General features: G+C 35.8%; 1 protein-coding gene across 2 annotated transcripts in view; it reads left to right on the forward strand.

Annotated features, from left to right (window-relative positions):
- Nucleotides 1-26400, forward strand: part of LOC118272049 (dual 3',5'-cyclic-AMP and -GMP phosphodiesterase 11) — a 226378-nt gene that overhangs the window by 53964 nt on the left and 146014 nt on the right. For both annotated transcript variants that reach the window (XM_050693591.1, XM_050693595.1), the window contains exon 2: nucleotides 5777-5857. In XM_050693591.1, the coding sequence (XP_050549548.1) occupies nucleotides 5842-5857 (16 nt within the window). In that variant the 5' untranslated portion in view covers nucleotides 5777-5841. The remainder of the gene's footprint in view (nucleotides 1-5776; nucleotides 5858-26400) is intronic.

Raw genomic sequence — 26400 nt, forward strand, 5'->3', positions numbered from 1 at the left:
AGCGTGAGAGAGCCATGCTTCGGTACGAATGGGCCGGCTCGACCGGAGTGATACCACGGCCTCACAGAAAAATGACGTGAAACAACGCTTGCATTGTGTGAGTGAGGTTATCGGAGACCCAATTCCTAACCCCCAAAAGGCCGGCAACTTGAAACGCCTCTGGTGTTTCGGATATCCATAGGCGGCGGCGATTGTTTACCATCAGGTGATCCGTCTGCTCGTTTACCAGCTTACAACTACCATAAAAAAGCCAAACCTTAGTTTGGCCTTTAAAAATCTGTGAAAATATGGCCGACATAAATATTTGTGTCGTGAATTCAACCATAAAATTCGTGAATCAGTTAGCTTTTTCATCCATGCCTCTAGAGATGTTTGGTCGAGTTCGATTGGAAAATCCTACATAACTACGTTACATACATGTTGTCGTATCTGTTTCCCATTTGGGTAGGCACAGACAATGGAACGCCAAATGACACGGCTCTGACTCTGACTGACTCTTTTCTGTATCTACATTCATCAATCTCTTCATGTATGTTCATCGATTGAGGGCGGTTTTAATTAAAGCCTTTTTAACAGACTTCGAAAAAAGAAGGTTCTTAATTTGAGTTGTAAGTTAGTATGTTTGTACGCAATTATTTGGCGTTTGGTTGAACCGATGTTGATACGGTTTTCAGCATAGTATTTTTCAGACTTGGTGTGAAGATTTTAGGGATATTACCTGACATAAAAAATGGGAGCAGTACCTTTTTTTTAATTTTTATTATTATATACTTTTTTGACTGAAAAATTACGGCAAAACAAACAAAATGTTTATTTACTGACCTTTAGTTTTTTTTCACTTTACGAAAAAACTTACTGTGAATTACACAATAAAATTTATTACTCCATTCTTTACAACACCATGTCAATATAATTAATGAAGTATTTAATCAATAATGTACCAACAACCAATAAATAAAGTGTATATTGCGGTATCAATTAATAATAATTTAATTGAATGTACACTCAATCAGCCACTAGTTATTCTATTTTATAGCATTGCCTACTAATTAATTAGGTTCCAAGTGCTACAAGACTTGATAATGTTGTTTGAAACCAATACCCAATTAACTCAAGCAGTGTGAAGTGTGCCTTTTTTAATTTCATTTAGTTTTGTTATGTGTTCAGTGTGTAAAGGGTTTTAAAACTATATTTTCGAATAAAAAATTAAGATCAGATTTGTTCTGTTAATCTAACATTGAAAAAATTGAGTAGGCTGCCCGACATGGCCGCGTCTGCGCACGCTGCTGATGATTAAGAGTCCCTCTGTGACTCGAAACTAGTAGAGCTTTTCTCGATTAATGTTCGTGAGTAAACCGTGATTTTTAGTCAATTGAAAAAATAAAGTGAAATACTTTTTTCGTAGTTGAAGTGAAATACTTTTCCGTAGTTGCGTAATTTGACCAATGAAAAAATATTTGGGTATTCAGACAAAAAGCAGTACCTAGAGGTCTCATTTATTAAATTTGAACCGTCATTATACGTAGTACTTCAAATAATAGGTCCTTTGACGAGACAAACGTTAGATATTACCTTTAATCTACGTTCCGTCCCTTGCTATGGTCGACTAAACAATTAAATGAAGCGATGCTTTTACCCCGATTAAAAAAAAACAGATGTTAGACTAACAGGTACTGGTGGACATTAGGAATTGCCAAATTTTCATACCGCAGGTCCCATTTTATATTTTATTTTGCGTTAAAACGTTGAAATGGATGGAAATTACCGAAATTGTGGCCTTATTCGAGATGGGACTCCAGATCGAAATGGGGACATTATAGAAATAGTCGTTTAGTTAGAATTTAATGGTAGGTAGGCTATGCTTTTGTTCTTGTGGAAATTTTTTCTACCCACACAGCTTTCTAGGTTTTCAGAAACGAATCTTTTGTATACTTAAACATTAACCAGATCGTTTTCCTAGAACTTGTTCTGAATTTTGAGCTCTGTTACTGAAGGGTATGAAAATAGGTCCGCATTACGAGAACTTCGCTATCCGTCCATTTGTCTGTCAGCAGGCAGTATCTGACCGCAACCGCTATACAGTTGTAATTTTCTCAGATGATGTGTCTTTTTGAGGGGAGAAAATCATCCAATGAAACATCAACTCTCTCGCCTTGGGCGAAGCGAGAGGGAGTGTCAAACTTTTACTAACTAAAAACCAGGCCGTTACTAGTTACTCCTACTTTTCTACCCGGAGCCCCGGTAACCCGCTAGGCAGTCAGATGATGTGCATATGGCCGCTTTAACAATAATTGCTAAAAACGTAATAAAATAAATATGTGACGGAAGACCATACTCAACATTCGTGATTTTTTTGGCGTTTTTGTTGGTATCGGAATCGGAATCCTGCTAGTTTAATAACAGATAATGAATTATTTGTACCTTTGATCAAAGTAATCAATCAATACCTTCCACGTATGTACAATGTACATGTTTACCTGGAATGTAATCAACACAACGATATCTAACTTAGATTATTCACCAAAAATGCAATTAATCCTAATTAGTGAAATTACACTGAAATACATGACAAAAGACAATTAAGGAAAATTGCAACAGAAACTAAAATAAGGGCAATAAACACTAGGGTTGGTATTTGCTATTTATGGCATAAATTGAAATAACTCCTTTTATAGTAATGGCAGTCGCATCAGTTGTGTCACCAAATGTCATATTTCGTGACACATCATAATAATAATTAATGCGAGCATTCTTTTACATCAAACACTGACCTCAATTTCTTCGGATAACCGAATTAAAAGACGCAATAGGTTATAACGAGTAACTAGTTATGTTACAACTAGTTACAACAGTTATTGCCCCAAAACGTTATGATAACGATCTCCTAATTGCATGGCAGTCGCTGGACAGTATTTTGTATCAATTCGTGTTGTTCTGATGTCATCCTGTGGTGTGGGACAAATTGGTTTTCTATACGATGGACGTTGACGTCATGTGGTATTGGTAACTACATTGTATTTGTGTTGTACTCATTAGTTACAGTGAATTAGAAAATGGCTTTACTTCTGACTAACTAGTTGTAGTTACTAGAAAGAACGAAAGATTTTTTGGTTCCTTTTATATTTAATATCGATTATGGATCAGAAAGGGGTCTCTATTAAAATAAATTGCTCTACTTTATGTGCCTATAAAAGTTGGTTTTAGAGGTGCCTCTACAATAGTTTAAATCCTAAGAGTAATTTTTTCCGGAGCTGCGACGTATTGGGTTTACCGGGGCTCCGGCTCGAAAAGCAGGATAGGAACGCGGTGGTTTTTAGTCAGTAAGAGTCTGATATACTATAACTCACATAATTTATTAGTAGGTAGTTTAAGTTAAAATACTGCGATTTAGATGTAAGTGTGAGCCTACCCAACTCTTGTTACCAACCTGTTGAAAATTTCAGTCTAAGTACTAGGTACTTCTAAAAATAGGCATAGAAGGGACAAAATTTGAATGACGAGCTATTAATTAAGTACTTTAATGGATTTATACCCATGTAACAGTTCCAGATTATACGCCCTCTGATTGCTATAGAAAGTGGTCCGAAGCCTATTAGAATTTCAAATTCCTTCTATGTTTACAGTTCAACGGGCTATTAAAAGCATTTCACTGTATCGGCTCCATAATAAAACTGTTATTGTGCTTTTATGTCTTTATTCGAGTTTATTGTTTACGCATTTTACGTCTTGGCGTGCAAGAAATTTCAATACGGCACTTCCAAGTACCATCTCACCATCGAGATTTAATGTTTTCATTTACGTTCACCTGGAGTCTGGAGTGTGTTTCATTTCCTTATATTTCCTTATATTTTTATTCCAAACACGTCCTTTTAAAAGCTCCATTATCGTTTTTTGTGTTTTGGAAGATTTTTTTCTTAAATATGCGCTGTGATACAAAAAAAGTAAGGCTTTATAATGTTATCTTTGCGAATTTGTTACTTCGCAAAGAAAACTTTGTTCATTTGCCGCCATATAGTCCAGTCAAATAAGGTTAAATTAGGTAAGAATCTCGGAATGTGAGATACCCAGCTGTAATTTTGTATATACTTGTATATTGACCCCCTAAAACTTGTCTCAAAACCTACAAATGGTAGGGTGTAAGCAACCCTTAAAATTCAGGGTCAAAGGGCCCAAAAATCGTTTTTTTGCGGTTTTTTCGAAATATCTCATTTCCTATGGGTTTTTGGTAATTATATTCAATAGCAATATTGTAGCATACAAAATTCTCTACAACTTTTGTACAAACTTTTTTTTTATACGGTGAACCGTTTTCGAGATAGAGGGCGGAGAGCGCGCGGTCACTGCATCTCTACTAATAACTAATAACTAACATCTCTCTAAAAACTAATTATGATATCTCGTTCAAACCAATTTTCGTTGAAAGTTTTCATTAAAATCTACAGCATATATTTTTTTAGTTTTCTTACTAACTTATTTTAAAAGTTAGGGGGCAGGACACATTCGATAGACCTCATTTTTCCACTTTGGAAGTGTCTATCTTTCAAACGATTGATTTTGACGAAAAATGGTTTTAGGAACCATGACGTATTTTTTTATGTCCTATCCATAGATAACCATCACGGATAGGTTAGAAGCCTATTAAAAAAATTTTTTTGAAGAGATGCAGTGACCGCGCGCTCTCCGCCCTCTATCACGAAAACGGTTCACCGTATAAAAAAAAGTTTATACAAAAGTTGTAGAGAATTTTGTATGCTACAATATTGCTATTGAATACAATTACCAAAAACCCATAGGAAATGAGATATTTCGAAAAAACCGCAAAATAACGATTTTTGGGCCCTTTGACCCTGAATTTTAAGGGTTGCTTACACCCTACCATATGTAGGTTTTGAGACAAGTTTTAGGGGGTCAATATACAAGTATATACAAAATTACAGCTGGGTATCTCGAATTCCGAGGTGAATTCCTAAATTGACTGGACTAATAACAGAATTATTTCAACCATTACAATCAAGTTTTGTTTTAGTGTGCCTAACGCCATCTACCTTTGTCCACGTTTACTACTTCACGGCGCTGCCAGCCAAGGTTAGAACTAGTTCAGCGGTCCACCGCAGCGTCGCTTACTTCGCGGCTCTTGTTAGTTAGACAGTTTGCCAATAGATGTCGTGAGATTAAATTAAGATGCTTGAGTAAACTTCGGTGAAAAACTGATCAAATGCTTTTCTTTATTCATGAAAAGTTCTTTGATTTGTTTGTGTTTGTTCATGAGGTATAAAAATATACAATGAGGATGTTATAACACCATTTTCAGTAGTGTTAAATTAGCTTTATATGGTCTGTTCAGTACCACAGATGGGGCCCAGTAGGGCTGATGCCTAATCCGGAGCTGCGGACTACCTAGCGGGTTTACCGGGGCTCCGGCTCGACGGGCAGGAGTAGGAACGGGGTGGTTTTTAGTCAGTAAGAGTCTGACACCCTCTCGCCTCGCCCAAGGCGAGAGAAGTCATTGGAACAATTGTTATATTATAAGGCCTATCTACTAGCCAGCTAAGTTATATGATTAGATACGATACCTTTGGCCAAGTAAACTTACGGTATTGACAAAGCTTTTAGTAATGAAATATAGCTCTTCCCTTTTTCGTAGTATTGCACTGAAAACGTAACTATAGCATGTTTCTCGGAAAACGCAAGTGTAATATTGCTGTTTCATGGGAATTGGCTCGTATTTCCATTATTACTAGATTTTACGATATTAATAAAAGGTGTATTGTTGCAGGTGACGGCATCAAGCTGGCATCGTCGGGCTCCGGCAGCCCGGCGCCGCCGCCGGTGCAGTGGCGAATGCGGAGAAAACCAGGTTTGTATTGTACCTCACCCTTTAATGTAAGCTGATATGGAATTCAATAAAAAGAGAACAATCTTTTTTTTTTCCTTAAAAAAACGTTGTCCCACATTAGAATTTTCTCCTGTGTCTTACAATTTCACATGCACATGACACCCAGACTCGAAACAACTGGATCACACAAAGAGTTGTTGCTTGCGGGAATCGAACCCGCGACATGTTGCACGGCAGCCTGTTACCCAGCCACCGCACCAACCGTGCGATCAATTTGTGTATATTATCCTATCAGTTATCTCACTTCTTATTACGTATAGGTATTATAAATATGATAGTTGTTCGTTTGTATGTTTGGGCGTCAATCGCTGAAACTACTGAACGGATGTTGATGAAATTTGGTATACAGACTGGGTATGACCTGATCTGGGTGATAGAATTTTTACTCCACACGAACGTGGTCGAAGCTGACAGAAGCTAGCTAATCTAAGAGGCATATTGCCAAGTCCAGTTTGCACTGAAAACTGTTCAACATGTGCAGAAGGATTCCTGCGTTAATTAATAATGAGCTTAGACCACTATCATCAATTATGAACTGTATAAGAAACCTATTAAATACCACATCATCATGACCACCTCCTTTTTGCCCTCTGTTTGATAAACACCCTTCTAATTACTTATTTGAGTACATGCTTTTACTTTACCTTAATCTCACATTAGTACTCTATATACAACGTGTAACAAAAAGGGGGTATACATATCGATTGCACGGCATCTAAATAACATAACAAACAATACGGTAAGGGTTTTTGAAACTCATGTTTTCATGGTACCAAGTTATGAATTTTTAAATCGCGCCGCCGCGTGATTCAAAATTAGGTAGACATATACTAGGCGATAAGATGACAGAAAAAATGTTTCGTAATATTAGCGAGTGACCCCTGTAGTGTTGTGACATATTTGTATGATTTAAAATCAAGAACCATGCGATACCAAGTATTTGGTACAAATTTTTTTTAAACGTATTTTAAGCTGAAACTTCGTTTAGAGACTCTATTCAACCTGTATTCATCAGCGCTTCTTGATGTATATGGGTATTTTGTTACACGTTGTATATTGTTTAACAAAAATGTTCGCAGACAAAGTAATCTTTAGAAATGATCTATTTAAAACCCAACGTTTCTACAGTCGTATATATAAAAAACACGTAAATGTCGAACTGGTATTTGGAACGTAAGCAATCAACGTCTACACCAATGCGTCTCATCAATGAAAGATTTTCTGTGTCAGACGTTCCACGTGTGACTCAGATCAGGCACAGCTTGTAAACTTTGGGAGAATTTTCTGCAGAGAGATGAAGAGAAAAAGAGTGGAGGAGATTGAATATTGTTTTGAATAAATTATTTATTTGGATGTGGAAAATCGGGATTATTTGTATAGTAACATAGTGAGACATATTAAGCGCCTGTTTCACCACCTACATATTAGGGCACGACAAACTTATGTATGCAAATTACTTTCTTAATTCAATGTAATCTGATACATAGCGACTATCCAAACCTTAAGAAACAAGTCCTAAGTAAATATAAAATGCCGATTTACTCGCTCGATATTGAGAAAAGCTCTACTATTTACAAGTCACAGTGGGATTCTTCCTCATGACAATTTATTTTATTAAAATCAGGATTATTTACAATCAGAAGAAACAGCCATCAAAATATTACCTCCTGATATTTTTGATATAATGAAAACACATTCATTTATTATTACTCTTTCTGTAGTAACTACTTTATGTAATGGCGGCATTATCGATGTCACACAAACTTCCACACATTCAAACTACTTACTAACGTATGTATGTACTAATAAACAACTGGTGATATATGAGTAAATAACACTCAAACTGTAATAAAATCTATACGACTACAATATGTATTAGATTATAACGCTGCAATATTTCATGATCGCGTCAATGATAAATCTATGTTGACCTATTTTCTTGGCTTCGCTTAGCCACCTACTATTTCAATATATCTCAAGAATGTCCAGTTTAGGATGCCTAGGATTTTGAAGAGCTAAATGCTCTAATGGTAGGTTCTAGGAAAAATTAAACGGTCTGAGTACTGTTTGATGGAGAATAGTGTAGATGATTAATTTTTATTTTAATGTCCGTCTTATATCCGTAGATTATTCAAAAATTTTAGACATGTATTTTTTTATTTTCTTTCGGAAACAAATACTTTGGAAAATATTGATTTGAGATATCGCGCGACGTCACTTCTAGGTACGTTTTATACGTAGAAATGATTTATTTGCCCCCACTCCTAAACCACTTAATATGATGGGTATATTTCTGCTTATCCTCTTCGGGGAAGACATTATGATTATGAGTTTCGTGGATTGGCAAAGCACCTGTGCTAATTAAATTACTCTCGGTAACCAGATGAATCATTCCCGGCGTTACTCCTACATTAGCTATGCAGAATGCGAATACAATTTCCTTCATTTCTCAAGACGAACTAAGACGAATTCGTCATTACCTTACCTTATGTCGTAAACTGCAGATGTCAATGACACCAAACTGTCTACTCAGGCACATACAAAAGACATCATTCATATACGAAGCGATGGAAAATTTACAATTTTCTTTTACAACCATTATTTTAACCTTTCCCATGTTGTAAAACTGATTCATTTTACGATTCCCGTGAAACGATGATGTGATAAATATGCCCATAAAACCCACAAACGATTTCCTCGAGAACTGTTTCATGATTCATAAAATCCTTTATTTATCGTAGAAGATTATTATGCGATTTGACGACTCTGAATGCATCTGAGAGGTGTTATAAATATGTTTATTGTTAGTCTAGAAAACTTGAGTTATTGAACAGTTTTATGCATCCACTAAAGTTTGTATAGCGTCATTGTGAGTTACGAGTGTTTCCACTTTCTTAAGTGTTTAGTTGTAGTTTCTACCATTCATGACGTAGGTATGGGATTCCGCATCAAAATGCACGATTTCCATATACCTGGCAATAGAATCAATCAATCAATTTACCATAACCTTCCTTCAACCCTTCCCTCCCTTCCTCGAGCAAAATTATAGAAATCCCCAGTCGAACCTGAAATAAAATTTGGATATAAGTAATATTGAACAGGAAACGTGTTATAAATCAAATTATAACTACAAAAACGAGCGTTAATTTGATCTGAATAGATTCGGAACGAGTGTCAATTCAGGTGTAAAATATATTATTGACGAAGCTATTTAGTCGTATCATGTGAGCCCACTCAAAATAGTCACATGCGATATCGCAAAACTTATTTCTGGCTGCAATAGCGATCTAATTAATTTGGTGCTAACCTTACACATAGCTATTCAACAACTGGCCAATCAACTGGGCAAACTTGTTAAATTGATGGTGTTATTAATTGCTATCCACCCTACGTAAATGTACCCTTTTAATCTCTAATAAACGTAAATGGTCTTCCATCTTCGAGATAACATCTCGTAATTATATTTGAGCGCTGGTGAAGTTTTCCCCGAGGCCATTATGTGCGATGGGGATACTAGAAACCATTGCATGATACAATTTTCCTTTAACGTCATTCTTCCAAGTGCTTTCGATATTCCTAATTTGTTTGGAGCTACGAGTTTGATACAACTCCTAACAAGTTTGTTTTTCAACACGGTTAGAAAGCACTCAACTCAGACGCAATTTAATTACTTGTCGTTCCACTTTATATTGTAAGTCACTTGAATTATTTGTATTGCTGGAAGCTGAAATTGAAATTCATTTTTAATTCCGACGCAAAAGTTCCCTGTACACTGCGCAGGTTTAATTTTTAAATAGTAGCGAGATTGTTCATAGGTCGGCACGAGTGCCTTATATTAAACGATGCGGAAGATTCGGCCGTGAAAGCTGAAATGAAAATAAGCTGTAAATACTGAGTTCGTGGAGAACGTATTTAGCTGAAGTGTGAAGGTGGAAAAGCAGAAAGCGATTAAAAACCGTTGATGAAAGATTGAAAAGATTCTTTAGAATGTGTTTGCAACAAAAACAGCGTGAAGTATGTGAAGGAATTTAATAAAGAGTTAATTGAAATGATTACTGGTAATTACTTGGTGAAGGATAGTCTAATAAAAACTCCGGTAGACGTGAGCTCTACAAATCTTAGCGGAACACTGAATAAATCCTAAATGAAGCCCTTTCTTGTGATTATTTGCTTTGAGAATTTAATTTAAAGAAGCACCTTTGTCGTCTTTAATCGTTTTAACACTCACTGTTACTTCCTTTAGTCAATTATGTTAATGGTACTAAGGTAATGTAATGTTGAAAACAATGTAATTCCAGAATATTTTTCTTCAACATTGAATTATTTTTTCTTGGTAACAAAATACTGATGTATTTTATATTCGCCAGTGCGATTGCTGACTCCTCACACTTGAGCAAATAAATATAAAGAATAATAATAAGGAGTATGTAGATAATTCTATTGCTTCTCATACAATCTATTCGTCACATCGTGGAGCGTCCTCTTGTTTTGCACATTTCTTGAAATTACCAAAATTGTACTGTTGTCCAATTAGATCAAACTCTGCAGGGTACTTGAAGAATTCTGGAACATTCTAACTAGTTACAGAGTGTTCCATTTATTTTCTCTGTACTGTTTACAATTCGTTCTCCAATAGGATATTTATATTACGGATATTGGGAGCATGAGTAACATTTGCGTATTTAAAAGCTGAACTAAAGTGGAATCGATCGAAAACAAGAATGATAAATACCATTAAATTCTGCTGTTTCGCGGCGTAGAATATAATCGTACTTTAATGTATGAAAGCTACTACTTCTCTTTTACTTTATACTTAGTTCATTATTACACCGATGTAGGTAACCAAGTTAGTCTTTTGGTTTTCTTTTACAATACGGTTCTTATAAAAAAAAAAATTTAGATAAACCAATACGGATATAATATAATAGAAGTTTCAAATGAACAAATGTAAAACTACCTTACCACTTATGACCAGGCGACCCACCAAATGTAAAAAATGTGTTTTGGCTGTATGCGAGTCAATACATATTTTGGGGTAAACAAAAATTTCCCTCAAAATCTTTCAATAAATAAATATTCTCCGCAAATGCAGACCGTCAAAGCATTTGTTTGGAGGGTAACGTTTATAATTAATTTCTTAGGTTGTTGTGATTAATCGTCCGCCATTGCGGGCGGGGTGGAAAACTAGATAGGATAATAAATTATCTATATCGCACGCACAATGGACCGGCAGCGTTTTGTTCCTTCGAGAATTGAGTGCGACGGTATTATCATAATCTTCATCCAATTCATCATTTGTGGACTTTTTCCTATTTTTGCGGGGGTCAAGGGCGATACAAGGTCAAGTTCGGAATGTCTGGAGGGATGTCATGTATTGAGTAATGATCTTTTGAACATTTCAATGGCTTTTTATATGGAAAGTAGCTAGTCCACTATTGTATGACAGCTCCAATCTGTCTGTATAAATTGCAAGAAAGTTGTTAATATGATTTACAGCGAATTGTAACGAAAATTTTTACGTTGAGTGATTAGGCAATTATTCAACGTGGTTTGAAAACTTTCAACAGAGGACAATGCACTGTCTGGAACACAAAAGACCATAACATTGTGTTCCTTTGATTCATCAAAAAATTGATTCGGTTGAACGACTTTATTCTATGCGGACAGATTGCTATCAACGCCTAGGACTAACGCTGGATACAAAATTCTTGATTAACCCTAAATAGCATTATCCTTGAAAATCTCATATGCAGTAAAAACTAGTATGAAAACCAAGCGTAGTAACAATGCACAGTAAAAATATGATGTGCTTTTTAAATTACATTTTAACCCTAAGTTAGTTTTTAAAACATATTCGTGCGAGTGACAAAGTTTATTACAAAGACCTTTATGAAATGGAGAATGGGTGGCATCATAAAATTACTGTAGTTTATTATGTGGTCAATAAAATTCAGTGTTATGCCCATAGTTATCATCTGACAAAGTAATAACATATTTCGTTATTATTACAGGGTTTTATTGAGATTATTATTTGCTTTAAGTTAAGAAGCATTTAAAAGTAATGTGGGTGTTAAAATTCATAGTTTTATGTTAACGGTTTAGTTAATTCTACTAGATTTTATTAGTATTTTTTTTGAGGCGTGATAATCATCCAATGACTTCTCCCGCCTTTGGCGAGGCGAGAAGGAGTGTCAGACTCTTACTGACAAAAAACGACCCGTTCCTACTCCTGCTTTTCGAGATAGAGCCACGGTTACGTGCTAGGTAGTCCGCAGCTCCGAGTAGATTTTATTTAGAGAGTACAGTTCTATGGTAATGATGAGAGAAGCATGCTAAAATGTAGTACCAACAACCCAACTGGGTTTTAGAGAACAGAAGCAATCGTTCCACGTGTTTTAAACCAAACTTAATTCAGAAGAGGCCAAGTGAAGAACGTCGCTTGCAGAATTTAAATTTCTATGATATTTAAAGCATTCCAAAATTGTTATGAAGTGACTCAATGTCGAATGTTCGTCTGATTCTTGAAAATACATCTAAGGAAAATGCAGAATTACATCATTCCAAAAAAGTGAATTAAGGATGTGTTCCATCAAATAACAAAATTCTGTATAACTTTATAAAATAAGCTTCTGAGAATAACATGATAATATTGCAGGAAAATCAGTCGCAAAAATCATTTTTTTTCCTTTTAAGAAAAAAAATACCAACCACTATTTTGTACATTTCGACAGTTAATTATTATGTTATCGGCTTATTCACGTAACTGTTTGACGAGGAACTCGACTGGTTTCAAGCCATGCTAGAGGCATGCTAATTCATGAGCAGTATTCGTCGTGTGATAATATGTCTAATAATTAATTTATTTTATTTAGTCATAAATAATTTAATATGTCTTACGAAAGTTACAATAAAATCTCGAAACTCCTACATTTTACTTACAAGAGTTACAAGTTAAAATCATACGATCAGGTTGGTGGTACTTTAGAATTCAAAGACCCTCATAAAGGCAGCCCCTTGACATGGGCACGTAGCGTCGGTACCTCTCGACTAATATGACAGGCGGTAAGGACTAAAATATTTCTGAAGACTACAGAATAGGTCATACCGCTTTTCGTGGTCGAGGATCGCGATGAATTTAAAACGAGCGTTTAAGTTTTAAGTTCGTTTTCTTGTTCACAGGTCAGATAACTTTGTAAATTTACTTTATGTCTACGGATTAGGATTACTGTTGTTAGCTTTTTTTCTATTTTTGTCTAGGTTTTTTTCGTTTTCTATTCTAAATTCTAAATCTTCTTGTGATGTAGATGTAGTAGTAGATTAAATTATCAAGGAATAGGTATTTTTATTTGTAAAACTATAAACTTAGTGGGTACTGATACAGGTCTCAGCTTTTCGATATTTTGGCATACAAAAAAGTTAGAGCCAGTCCTACAAATGTTTTTAGTTTTTTTGTTAGCCATTGTCGTCCCACTGCAGAGCAAAAGCCTCCCTACCACTCGTCTCTTCGTAGAGCTTTTTGTGGCCAATTATTGTACTGGACTTTTGTGCCTAGATTTTTTCGATTAGTAAATAAAAATTGTATGAGTTAAGATAGTTATTGAGTAACTCACACATTATGCAAACCGAAATCCGGTAAACCTTCTAAAGATTTTTCATTGTTGTGCCGTCTGAAGAAGAATATAGCCCTAGAAGAATACATATTCAGCGTCTGCGGAGAAAATTTAAAGCACAATCTCCATCTTAGCCTCAAGTTAGGTCATACTAACGAATTTCTCGTGTACACTGGCGAGCGACACTGCAGCATTGTACTAACTATAAATTAATTCAGCTAAACCAGCACTTATTCAGTTGAAATACGGCTTTTGTTGGTCTGTATTAAACCGTATTTTATCATTAACTATGATAATGGAAGGACGAAACGTAACGTCTAGAAAAGGTTATTTTTAGCTTTAAGAAAAGGTATCCTTATATTTTTGCGTGTGTTTTTTTAAAAGGGGGACTAATAATGCAATTGCTTTCACAGTGTCAGACTCTTACTGACTAAAAATCACCCCTTTCCTACTCCTGCTTTTTGAACCAGAGCCCCAGTAACCGGTACCGGCATCAGCCCTACTGTGTGATCTGTGGTGATCTGATGACTCTTTGAGGCGTATGGGTACGCCATGAATATACATGTTGCGTGTGTATGTTTGTGATAAACTAGTAAACTACTGAATGGATTTTGGAGTAGTTTCTCCAACAAATAGTGATTCCTGAGGAAGGTTAATTATTGAATCTTTAAGTAGTCTCTTACCTACTGTGAACAACTCCGGATGGAAGTTTAGTGTGAACGTAAAACACCTCAGTACTTCTTCTTTATTAGTCGTATTGGTCATTTGCTATTTATCATACTGTGAGCATAATTCCTCTTTTTCGTTCTGTCTCACTTTATCATTAATGTTCCAGATTCTACCTATAATGTTTAATTTTGTTACACAACTATTTTAAATATTAAATTTTGTTGAGTGAATTGGTTCTGTAATGTTATGTATCAAGAACGAATGTTTTATTTATTTAGTGGCAACAGTATCTAATGATCATTAGTATTTTGTAACATTTTTTATGAGAATGTTTGTTTTATTCAGTCCTGACCTAACACAACAGAACTCTAATTATCTGAGACTGATGTCTTACACATGTCAACATCTGCAATTACTTTTTTACCTTCGTGAGACATACTAAATTAACTAAAAATAACGGTTCACTCACGTAAGTTAGTAGGAAGTTGCCAGCCACCGCTCCAGCCGTGCAGCATTGAATGGTTCAAATAATATTCTGTAGGTTTTGTTAAAGTAAACTTTTATGTTTTTATCTGGAATTTAATGAATTGGTTTAATATTTAAAACCTAATAATTGAACGCGCAACGTCGTCCATACTCTACAGCCATCTAATTGATCAATGCGATCAAATTCTCTTGACAGTATGACAAAAGGACTTTCCGAAAGAAAACTTATTTTCTTACAAAAACTTATTAAATAATACTATTGAGTTAATTAATAAATACTAGAGGATCGCCCTACTACTATCTTTTGAAGAAACTTGTAATTTTGACAATGGACGACATTAATTTTGAACCCTCATCAAAGTTATTAAATAGTTTGTTTCTATAGAATGTTAGTTCATAAAATAATAGATAGAATTTAGATAAAAACATGTCTAGACTGCGACAGTTTCTTAACGAACCAAGTTGAAACAGTAAAATATTTTGTTAAGTGCCCATATCCGTGGGTAAACACTTAAGTATCTATTAAACTTTATGATAGTCATTTCAGTTTTGGATGCAATATAAAATTTTCATTGAATCTGAAGTTTTCGATTTGTGCAACTTAAAATTGCTTTACTAACATTTCACATAGTGTTATATATCGAGTGATCTCGTTCCGATTACTTTAAACGTAAAGCAAACTCATACTAAGCGACTAATGGTACTGATAATTCAGTAATTTTACGTGACGTAGCAGTATGTTGCATTCAGGAACAGTATAGGAGATTTACTAAATATTTTGTATGGATGAGGAATAGCAGAGAATGATGAGAATTATCGACTCAAAACGGAGGTTCCCAATTCAACGGGACATTTTTTTTTTTTATAAAAAGTAGTCTCCCGTCCGATGATGTTAACCTCAACATTTCATACTTAGAAATGTATTGTTTGCTAATTATTTCGAGGGCAACGAACAATGCTGAATATAAGCGGAGTTCCGGAGAAATTCAAGTATCAAAGAGAAACAAACTTATTGTTTTGTTGTTAAGTTCCTGTGACTTTGGAGCTGCGGACTGCCTACTGGTTTACCGGGGCTCCGGCTCGAAAAGCAGGAGTAGGAACAGGGTGGTTTTTAGTCAGTAAGAGTCTGACACTCCCTCTCGCCTCGCCCAAGGCGGGATTAGTCATTGGATGATTTTCCTCCCTCAAAAAAAAAAGTTCCCGTGTCTTGTACTTTGACCTCTGGACAGCCTTTGTAAGTAAAATTATACATACTTAAGGTTTATGTATTTACTTCGTTGTTGGATGCGGTTTATTGCAACGAAACTTTGAGAAACTTTGTTTCGAAGCATGGGAAGTTTAGAATAGTTGTAGTGTTTCGGGTGCATTGAATTCTTGAGTGTTTGTATAGCGCATCCATTCAGTTTATATATATCTAAGTGAGTATAAATGCTATGAAAAACTACATGCTTCTGATTTTACATCTACCATCAGATTTTTGATATCCAACATATTAAGCGTGCTTTCTACCTAAGATGTGCTATGTAGCTATGTTACGAAGATGCGCCGCCGCAAGGTAGCTGCTCGAGTATGCGATGTATCGATAGTAGGGAAGCCACCCATAGCACACATCCATAGCACGCATCATTCCATATAAAAACATAGCTTAGCTAAGTCCGTTTCCACCAGTGCTAAGCTATGTGTACCAATGAATATGATTGGTGGAAGTCAAACGCTTCCACAGCAACGTAGCATAGCACATCTCTGATGGAAAAGCACCCCTAATGAGCATCATATTTCAGCAATGCGATGAATATTTGTTCCTTGTCATATTACTGGCTAAAAGTGACGTTGATGTGACGACGGTTACCCTCATTTCAATGATACCTGTTATTTGATGTTTGACGGCGATAGTACTTGTTTTTTTTTCGTTTATCTGTCATGATATTAATGCTTGTTAGACTCAATAGGGGTTGATAGAAGGGTGCTTATGATACACCTATTTTTTAATATTTTTTTTTATGTCTGATGATGGCGATTTATTCGTGTTAATAAATAATTTATTAGTGAAAAGTCCAAATCACTGAGGCACTCTCCATCATGAGCAGTATGTGCAGATCGCGTCTGCCGCATAAAAATAAAGCCGTCGAAACTAGTTGACCGTTTTTCCATTAATGTACGCGAGTAAACTGTGATTTTTTTATTAATCTATTACGATAAGCTTTGTTATATTTCTCAGTGTTATATGTATGATGCTTAAAAAGCAAAAAAAAACTATTTACCACGCTTGCTCAAAGCAGATTAGTGATTTCAAACTTATAATTTAAATTTAGTACTATGATTATCCATGGGTACTCCCAAATTTTTTTGCTATTACTGATCTTCTGATATTCCGGTCATGTCATATACAGGGTTTGGGGTATAAACTTAGTCGTGCCCAGTTTAAAGACCTTTCAGTCCTGAAGATTTGTTTTTGACAGTTCAGAAGTGAACTGAAATAACTTTGTGAACAGCTGTTAATGTTGTAAGTTTTCGTGTAGGATTCTTGTCTGAATAATTTCTCCGTCTGTAGCTATAGTGGTGATTGCTAACGGAACGTTGTTTCCAAATCTGTAACTATTCTAATTTGTATTTTGAAGATTATAAAAATGAATAAAAAAAAAAATTAGTAATTATGTTTAGAAATATAGTTGACATTCTGAAAAATAAATAAATAAAGAAAATGTACTAAACTACTGTTGTTAATAGCCTGACTGATTGGTCGATTGAACAGTTGTAGAAATAAGAGGGGATTTTGATGAAATTTGGTATCCAGGCAGGGTATGCCCTGACTTGGGTGATAGGACTTTAGCCTACTAGAACGCAGGCGAAGCCGTTGGCAGAAGCTAGTAAGAAACTGTTTCTGAAAATACCTCTGCCGAAAGGGTAAAAACGATGTGATAAACAATAATAAACACACTCTGCAAAGACTTCAAACATATCTAAACTTTTTATATTATAGGTTTTTATATTAGTAGGTACCTACGTAAAACTTCTAATATTCTAGAAGTTACCTAAGTATTACATAAAATCTCATCAGTACGCGTGCGTTTACAAAACCACTATAAACCACAATTTATCGCAGTTTCGTTTCCACGTGTAACTCGATGCTGTAACGAATTTCCTTCACCGATACTGCAGACCATAACCAGTGATTGTAATACATTGTTATGTTATATTAGTTACCGAAAGTGTTTTATGGAAATTTACCGTTTTCCCAATTTTTGTTACAAAGTAACATTAATGATTTGCCACGGCACTGGGATCGTGGAAGTCTCAACACGGATCGTATTCGGCAGGTTTACAATGTTGCGTCAATATAAACTAGATTAGGTACCAAAATAATAATAATCGAGCACATATGTAAGCCATTGAGGTTTCTGCATAAAGGTTTTATTCCATGAAATGGGCTGAACGCCAAATGCTCAGCCAATTTGCCTGCCCATTGCCTGTATTAGAGAATTAGAATTACTAGTTCGTGTTGTGTGTGACAGCTTGCAAACTTTTCGTAACGTTAATAACATAACCTTACTCCTGTTTCCCATGCGGATAGGCAGAGACTATGGAACGCCATTAAAGAGGGTTTGCCACAATATCGTTTTGGATTGGAGATTGTAAGTTAAAATGCCTTTGAGAGAGCGCTGCTGCACAATCTCTGTCAAATATGTAGTCTCTTTGTCAACCCTTACGATGAAAGAGTACAGCCTATAAGTGGCCACTGCTAATCAAAGGCCTCTTCTCGCACGGAGAAGGTTTGAGCATTAATTACCACGCTTGCTCAATGCGAGTATGGTTTGCGACAAATGTATTCTGTTCTATCGTTACCAAGCTGCTATGAATCATAAGTTTAAACAAAATTGTTATGAAATGATATGATGATAGGCACGTGCCACGTGCGGACCTCGTGTCTCGAAGAGGGCTGTATTTATGTTTGTTACGGCTTATTCCAGTGACGTAGTCAAATATCGACGCATCCAAACCAAACATACGCTTCTAGACTTTCGTATATAAATATCGTAAATAATCCGTTCAGTTTTATACTTCGTGAATGGTGGCCATTCCGATAGATCGCTTTATTTGTCACCAAATATTTCCGAAGTTTGGATGGTTTTGGGATGATTTGTTTTTTGGCAGTATCGTTGGTACTGGCCAGTGATAGCCAAACTTGAAGTTTCGGTTTCGATCGGGCAAATTATCTCTAGTTTTATAATCTTAGACATGTTTAAAGAAAAAGTAAGACGGACTGCGCCAACCAAAAAAGCGTTGCAAACTTTCGTGGGCCGCGCATTCTTACACCACTTTTCTTCAACGAAATTGCTTTTGAAATAATTGAATTCTGTCGTTGTAACTCAGCATGAGTCTTTAAAACAATTTAAACTTATTCTCTCAACAGAGAATAAAGGACGATTTAACATTGGCAAATGTGTCAGTCTATCTTTTGAAATGGCCGACCAAACATTTAACCTTGGCACAATCTAAGAGCCAGCCAAAGCCATTACTGTAACCCTATCTCACAGAGGGAAGTCTATTCTGTTGTTAACCCATCTACTACACATTTTATCTACCTTTGTAAAATACAGAGGTATTTCCTAATTAATCTGTTAAAGGATTAAACTTAACATTGTGTTTTTAAGTAATGAAAAGATGTTGCGGGAAGACTTTCCTTGGATAAAAATGGAGTGCTTGGTTTTGATTCTTTATTTTTTTTTTTTGACCGACGCATTGTATAAGCCGGTAGATCACCGACGCATCAGCCTGTCAAAACATCACGTATACTCTGAGAAGACTTAGTATTTGACAATATGTCAATTACTATTCCTCTGCAATCTTCCCTTTTGGAAATACAGGATCTCAAACTGATCTCTCTAATTGTTATTATTTTTATAAACAAATCATTTCAAATGAAAATACGTGACATAAGAAAATATCTTTGTCACGTCCTGTATCGTACAAATTTTCAAATTACTTCGTACTCATACATGTTTCATTCAAAAAGTAAATCCATTTAAGTCGGTTGTTGTTATATTCCTTGAATATAAAGCGGTGTCTGTTCCCGTACGTGGCTGGTAATGGCGTAGCAACTATAAGTACTCCTTATACACTTGGGTTTTCTATGGATTCCTGAACATATGTTCACAAGGGTTTTAGCAGAGCATGTGCAGCTCCCTACTTAAGAAGTCAAGGCGTTACAAAACACCTCAATGAAGTTAAAAAGTTAGTTAAAAATATTCACCTTTTATATCCGCCCCAATGTTTACAAGAACTTTTATAAAATGTAAACTTTGATAGCCTAATCGTTGGCGTAGGTCGCCTTACGTTTTACCTCAATGCAATCTAGGCCTTATCGATGTGCAATTAGGACGAGTTTTCGTGTAAGCTGTCGAGTTCAATGGCAACTTGGTGTATCAGTGTCAACGATCGTGTGACTACTCAGCTTTTACTTGTTGGGACACGATTTCATCGCAGTAGCGATATCGATCAGCTGTTTGTTTGCATTGCGTTACAGGGGTCGCCAACCCACAATCCCACATGCGTGGCGATGACACCATTCCGATACGAACGGCAAGCCAAAAATACATTAGTGAATGAACGAATCCCGCCAATTCCGTGTGATCCTGAAGCTGCTGTGGAAAATTTCACATCCGGTGCGCGCCTGGAAACCTTCCGAGGACGTCACACGAAAATGGACTTTGTAGTTATTGAGCAAGGGTTTCATATGACATGGGAGATAGGTCAGGATTGTTTTTCTCCATATTCATGGATTCTGAATCGAATGAACCAGTTGTGAACATCAAAAATCAAAAACCAAAATGCACTTTCATAACTACTCTTGTTGTACTAGTTGGTCTCAAGCATTTCTTAGCTGTTCAGGATTTTCGTCGAAAAAACCCGTTGTATATACAAAAGATGTGATGTATAGCTTGGTATATCTAAGTAATTTAAGTGTCGGCAGGACCGCAAATCCCGGTAATTTGCACGGAACCGTTCGCCTGTCATGATGGGGTGCTTAATCTTCGGCTTGGCTCGCACGTTTCGCAGATGTAAGGGTGTGCACATAACGTGTGGCCCGCTCTATTTTCGGAACCATCCTCGTAATGTTAATGTCAGCCCTGAAGTCACGTGAAATATTTTACAATGTGAAATTCGAGATGTGTACTACCTATGTGTGTACGCAGAATTTCATATTAATTCACACCCACGTGGCTGACGTGTGTCTTCTATAAATCGTGTTTTCGGGAAATGTCTTAGTAGAGCTCGTTAATGTAAGTTCACTGCTAATAAAAATGATCTCATCCTGTTTTTCGTACTAACCCAAATATTGTTTACATTTGTTTATGGACCAGGATTCTCCCGCAAATGAACTAATAAAAAATTAAACTCCTTTTCTAGTTGATAAATTATTTCCTCTTTACGTACACGGATACCGAACTCATAACAATGACAATGAGATTGTTGTCACAAAATAAAGCGATGGATCCAATTAGCGGAAGAATTTTAAAGAGGAAACTTGGAAGCTGCTATCCCACTGGCTAATTACACTTTGTGTTGAAACTTCAGCAGTCAATCAAAACTGTCCCTTACTTTAAATAATGTAACTTGAGAAAATATCGTCGATAATTTATTAAAGTCCCAACTAAGACGCATGTCCTAGAACTCGGATAAATTACTCTAATTTATTAAAACGATATTATTTCCAAAGGCGTCTCTTTTCAAGATCCCTTTTGTAAAATGACTAGACTGGATAGTCGTTATTTATTTTGGACCCTTATTAAATATCTTTGTTGGGAGTCTACTTGAGAATTTATTAAGGAATCTTTTTGAAAAGTGTCAAGTATTATTATGGCTTAACGAAGGCCTCTGATTTCGGGGAAAGTTCGGAAGATAGTCACGTAAAATATAAACTGGGTGTCGGTGTGTTTTATACATGGAAGGCGCCGTCACGTGGTCGTGTGTAGTTTTATTACACCTATATATTCGTGGCGTACTGTAATTTATTTCAGATAAGGATCGGGAGCATGCTTGGCTCTGTTCTGCGGGCGAATGATAAATGACGTAAGCACTGCCAACATCTAAAGAACCTGCGTTTGTTTCGCACTTGGCAGACCCATTGGCACTTATACCACAATAAAATTTTATACAAAAAAGTAAAATTGTTACTTATATTTTCTTTAGAATATCGCATTGACCCAAATATGTAACTCGATAATACTGATTCTGAGTGCGTCCATTGCCAAAAAATAGCAAAACTGCTAATATATTGTTATTTCATTCAGTTAGTGTTCCTTAAAATTTTACCGCAATGAATTTTGTAATAGATAAGTATGACGCATTTGGCCCGAGTGCAGAGGCTAAAAACCTTCGACATTTTCTAGTTGTTCACATATGCGTGTACATTCACAACCCACGCTAACATAGGGTCAATGCAATTTGTAAAACGGTTAAAAACACGATTTTATTTCTCACAGATATACTAAAACTTATTTAGTTTTAGTATAAACTAAATGTAAGCGTAAAAATTGTGTACATCATCATTTTTAAGATGCAAACACTAATTAATCTTCATAAAATATTATATGTATCACAAATATTTAACTTCTAAGTTATATTAATTTAGGGTACCGTACCTAATAAATAATTTTAATAATTATCCGTCTATTCTATTACAAAGATATAGATAGTATTCTAAGTGCCTAATAAACATAGACTTGAAATTGCATTGAATGCTTACAACCTTTAAGTGTGGGAGAGCCATGCTTCGGCACAAATGGGCCGGCTCGTTTGGAGTGATACCACGGCCTCACAGAAAACCGAGTGCAACAACTTTCGTTGTGTAAGTGAGGTTACCGGAGGCTCAATTACAATCACCAACAACAACACTTCAATCCTAACCCCGTGCCGACCCTTTGGTCGGCAACGCACTTGTGGATGGTGATTCCGGTGTCCATGGGCGGTGGCGATTGCTTACCATCAGATGATACGTGTGCTCGTTTATTACTAAAAATCTGTAAGAAAACAGAAACAATAGGTTTTGACAAAGACTAGAATAAAAATAGGATTTGTTCAGAGCCCATCATAAATATGCGAGTTCAATGCTCTGGCCATATTTTTTTAATGTTGACACATTAATTTTGTGATGAGCCATCGATTGACCTCGGTCTAGCGAAAAAAAAGTAGTTGGACTCCAGACGACCACAGATTAGTTTAAGTTGGTAGATAGCATGCTTATTTACATTTAAAGTAAGAAAAAACAGTTCGTGATTGCTTCCATTGCTTTTTATTCCCAAAATAATAATTCAATGCGGCATTGTCTAAGTTCAACCGTTTAGTTCTATGTTCTATTCCACTTTAGCTTACGAGCCTAGAATTTTGACATAAGCTCCATACAAAATGTGTCAAAATTCCACTAAAAGGCCCGTTGTTCTGTGAAAACGATACGAAAAATTCTTTACAATTGTTTTGATATTCCGTTTTTTCGAAACCTTTGCGCGGTTGAGTGGAGCTTTTGTTATGCACAATCATTTTAAACGTTTCAATGAATGTATTTAATGTTTGTTATTCGGGTTTGCCATGAAACCTCTTCTGTTCATTAGCTTTTATTACTGCGACTTTATTGAACCTTGTACTTGGGCATGCAAGACAGGCAGAAGCGTTTAATAGCTTGCATATATTTTCTTTTACTGCTAATAGTAATCTTATTGATACTAAAACCGATACTTTCATTCATGATCATTGGTAATGAATTTTGGATTTCAGCCTCTCTTTGATTTTTTCTTTTGCTGGTATTAATTTCGGAATCATTGTTTTAAGATGGACTGGGCTCCGTTCAAACTTTTGTGTAGCGAACAAATTTGTGAATAGACGTATGGGAGAACCATGCTTCGGTACGAATGGGCCGGCTCGACCGGTGTAATACCACGGCCTCACAGAAAACCGACGTGAAACAACGTTGCGTTGCGTTGTGTTAGTGAGTTTGCCGAAGGCCCGATTACCCCTTCCCATTCCCCGATTCTAAATTCCTTAAATTCCTAAATCCCAAAATATGTTTTGTCTGTCTATGCGGCGAGTGCTCATCGTTTATTCATACCGGTTTATAATAGAAAAAAATTTCGGAATTAGCTTTATACGAAACCTTTACTTGTGGCCCATAACAACTCATTAAGACATAGAATTATGTAATCTTCTGTAGAAGTAGCATTCATTCCAAGCACTAAAATTCTACTTCTACTATTAATAATACTAACACTATCCTAACAAGACATTTCACGTTCAATCTCAACCAGTTTGATATTTAATAATTTCGTTACTTAGATAAGTTCAACCCCTTTCCCCAATCTAAATGTGGAACCTCGTGTTTTGGATTACGAAGCAAGGATAAGGATCGCGATTGAATTCATCACACGGATGAGATTGAGTGTGTGGGCTGAAGACTGGACGTTTACATGAAACATGTAGTTGATAGGATCGTATGTGGTCTGATCAAAAGTCAAACGTTTACGTCAAAGTCAAATAGAGCCATTAATTTAACCCTGTTTCTAGGGGACTTCTGATGAAACTGGTTAAAATGTGCTATCATAAGGTATTAACCTTTTTGGAAATTAAACGTGTGATTTCTAATGTTTTAAATAACTAGTTATTTTAAAGTCTATGCAACTCTGTGTGATAATAATATTCTCTTGTCCATCGTGGGTCCTTTTTAAAAGGCATCAGCAGTTTGCAACTACACCGCCGCCTGTTAAAGTTGTCTGTTAAAGATTTAATTGCGGGCGAGAGGGAGCGCGAGGAAATTACACACCGTATGTTAAAAATACATCTAGAAGCGGAATTAAAACTAAAAATGTAATATAGTGTTAGTGTAGCATGGATTTCCGCAACGTAACGCCTGATTGTATTCTATATAGTTTGCAACTAACCAAATTAAAGCCTTTTTGAAATGCCAAAGATGATAATTTTCAATGAATTTTGTGTGAGATCGGAACTTATAACATCATAATACTTTTGCGTCAAATACTTATACTTCATACTTCGCTTAGCGTTAAATTTTTTTTCAATGTGTTTAGGTTGTTAGTTTATTACTTTATTGTTTTACACCAAAACATGCCTCTTGAATTGTAATTGTAATTTTATCCATTTAACATTGTAATTTCTTGCGTCAAACGTGTTACTGACCTTATTTGTTTTAATTCAGGCATTTGGGAATTTCTAACTTACGTAGTTGGCCGTAGTTTTATTAGAGTTAGGTATATTTTGTGAACAATTATTTAGTTTTTCTTTTTATTAACATTTATTGAATTAATATTTGACAATTTGTATTGTGCACAGCTCACATAGGGTGTTTAAAATGTGTCCATGATTTGTCAAACATATAAAATACATATAATCGTGGGAGATAGAATGATTGGTCAAATGCTCGTAAAATAAGAAGTTTAAAAGGAAGCAAAATAAGATCGTACTGGATCAAAAGAGTAAAGAAAGCTGATGTAGGTATTATTCTAATGATTACACGTAATAATTATCTCAAAGTCATTAAAGAAATAGTAATTTGACCAAGATAATTATTTACCTCAGAATTATAGAAAATAAGTGTTCTTACCTTGTTCTAAGACAGCTACTCTCTAAGATGAAAACCTAGTGAACATAGCCTACACACGTATAAAAACATGATATTGACATCGAACAATAACTAAAGGACTTGACACGGAGAAGGCGCAAAAAATTAACTCATTAATCTTCGTACTACTTAAAATTCATTCGAAGTACTACAGCTATCGGTGGCATTGAATTGTTGATACAAAGTAACGAAAGGGAAAGTTGTTAGAAGGACTCCTGATAATATTTCGTTAATTGTATTCCATTTCTTAATGGGTGCTATGTGTAGGCTTAGTATGAGTTTGTTTTACGTTTACCGAGATCAAAACAAGAGCACGTTCAGCGCACTGATTGGTTAGTTCATTTGCGCTGGTCAATCAGAGCACTGAACGCGGTCTAGTTTCGATTTCATTTAACGTCAAGCAAACTCGTACTAAGGGTACAGGCCTTTTGTTTGAGTTTTTTTTATAATAGTCTGGAGATGTGCTCAAGTTGTGGCAGTAACAGACTCGTCCTCTATCTCTATGGGTCTAATAACTTGACTGGCGAAGAAAAGGCGTTACATCATTACCCTATAAGTGGCTACTGCTGACCAAACGCCTCTCCTCGCAAGGAGAACGTTTGAGCATCGAGCATCGAGAGTCCACGTTTCCTCACGATGTTTTCCTTCACCGTTTGTCAGTGGTGTCTAAATAATCTTAGAAAGTACATATTATAATGTATAACTCGGAAAAAAATCACATTGGTACTTGCCGTTGGCAGGTTTCGAATCTACGCCCTCATGCATGAGTCTTAAACTTCTTCCTCCGGGCGCCATGAGAACAACAACGAAAAAGCACCCTTCTATCCTAAGGGAGTTAAGGCGTAGGCTTTCCTTGATAAATTATAGATGCACAGAATAAAATGCGTTAGATGAACGTTAATGCTCCAGTCTCCCAGTCTTCTGCAGAGTTGTAGAGAGGAAAGTTGGTTATTTTATCAATCGGAATTTCTGTTTGCATTGGAATTAAATTCGAGGATTAATCAGGGTCTCAAGATTTAATTCTAAGGATTAAATGGATTTTTTCAAATTGGAATCTGCTAAGGGAGTTAAGGCGTAAGGCTTTCCTTGATAAATTATTTAGATGCACAGAT

The sequence above is a fragment of the Spodoptera frugiperda genome, chromosome 5 (genome assembly GCF_023101765.2).
Source record: "Spodoptera frugiperda isolate SF20-4 chromosome 5, AGI-APGP_CSIRO_Sfru_2.0, whole genome shotgun sequence".
Lineage (NCBI taxonomy): Eukaryota > Metazoa > Arthropoda > Insecta > Lepidoptera > Noctuidae > Spodoptera > Spodoptera frugiperda.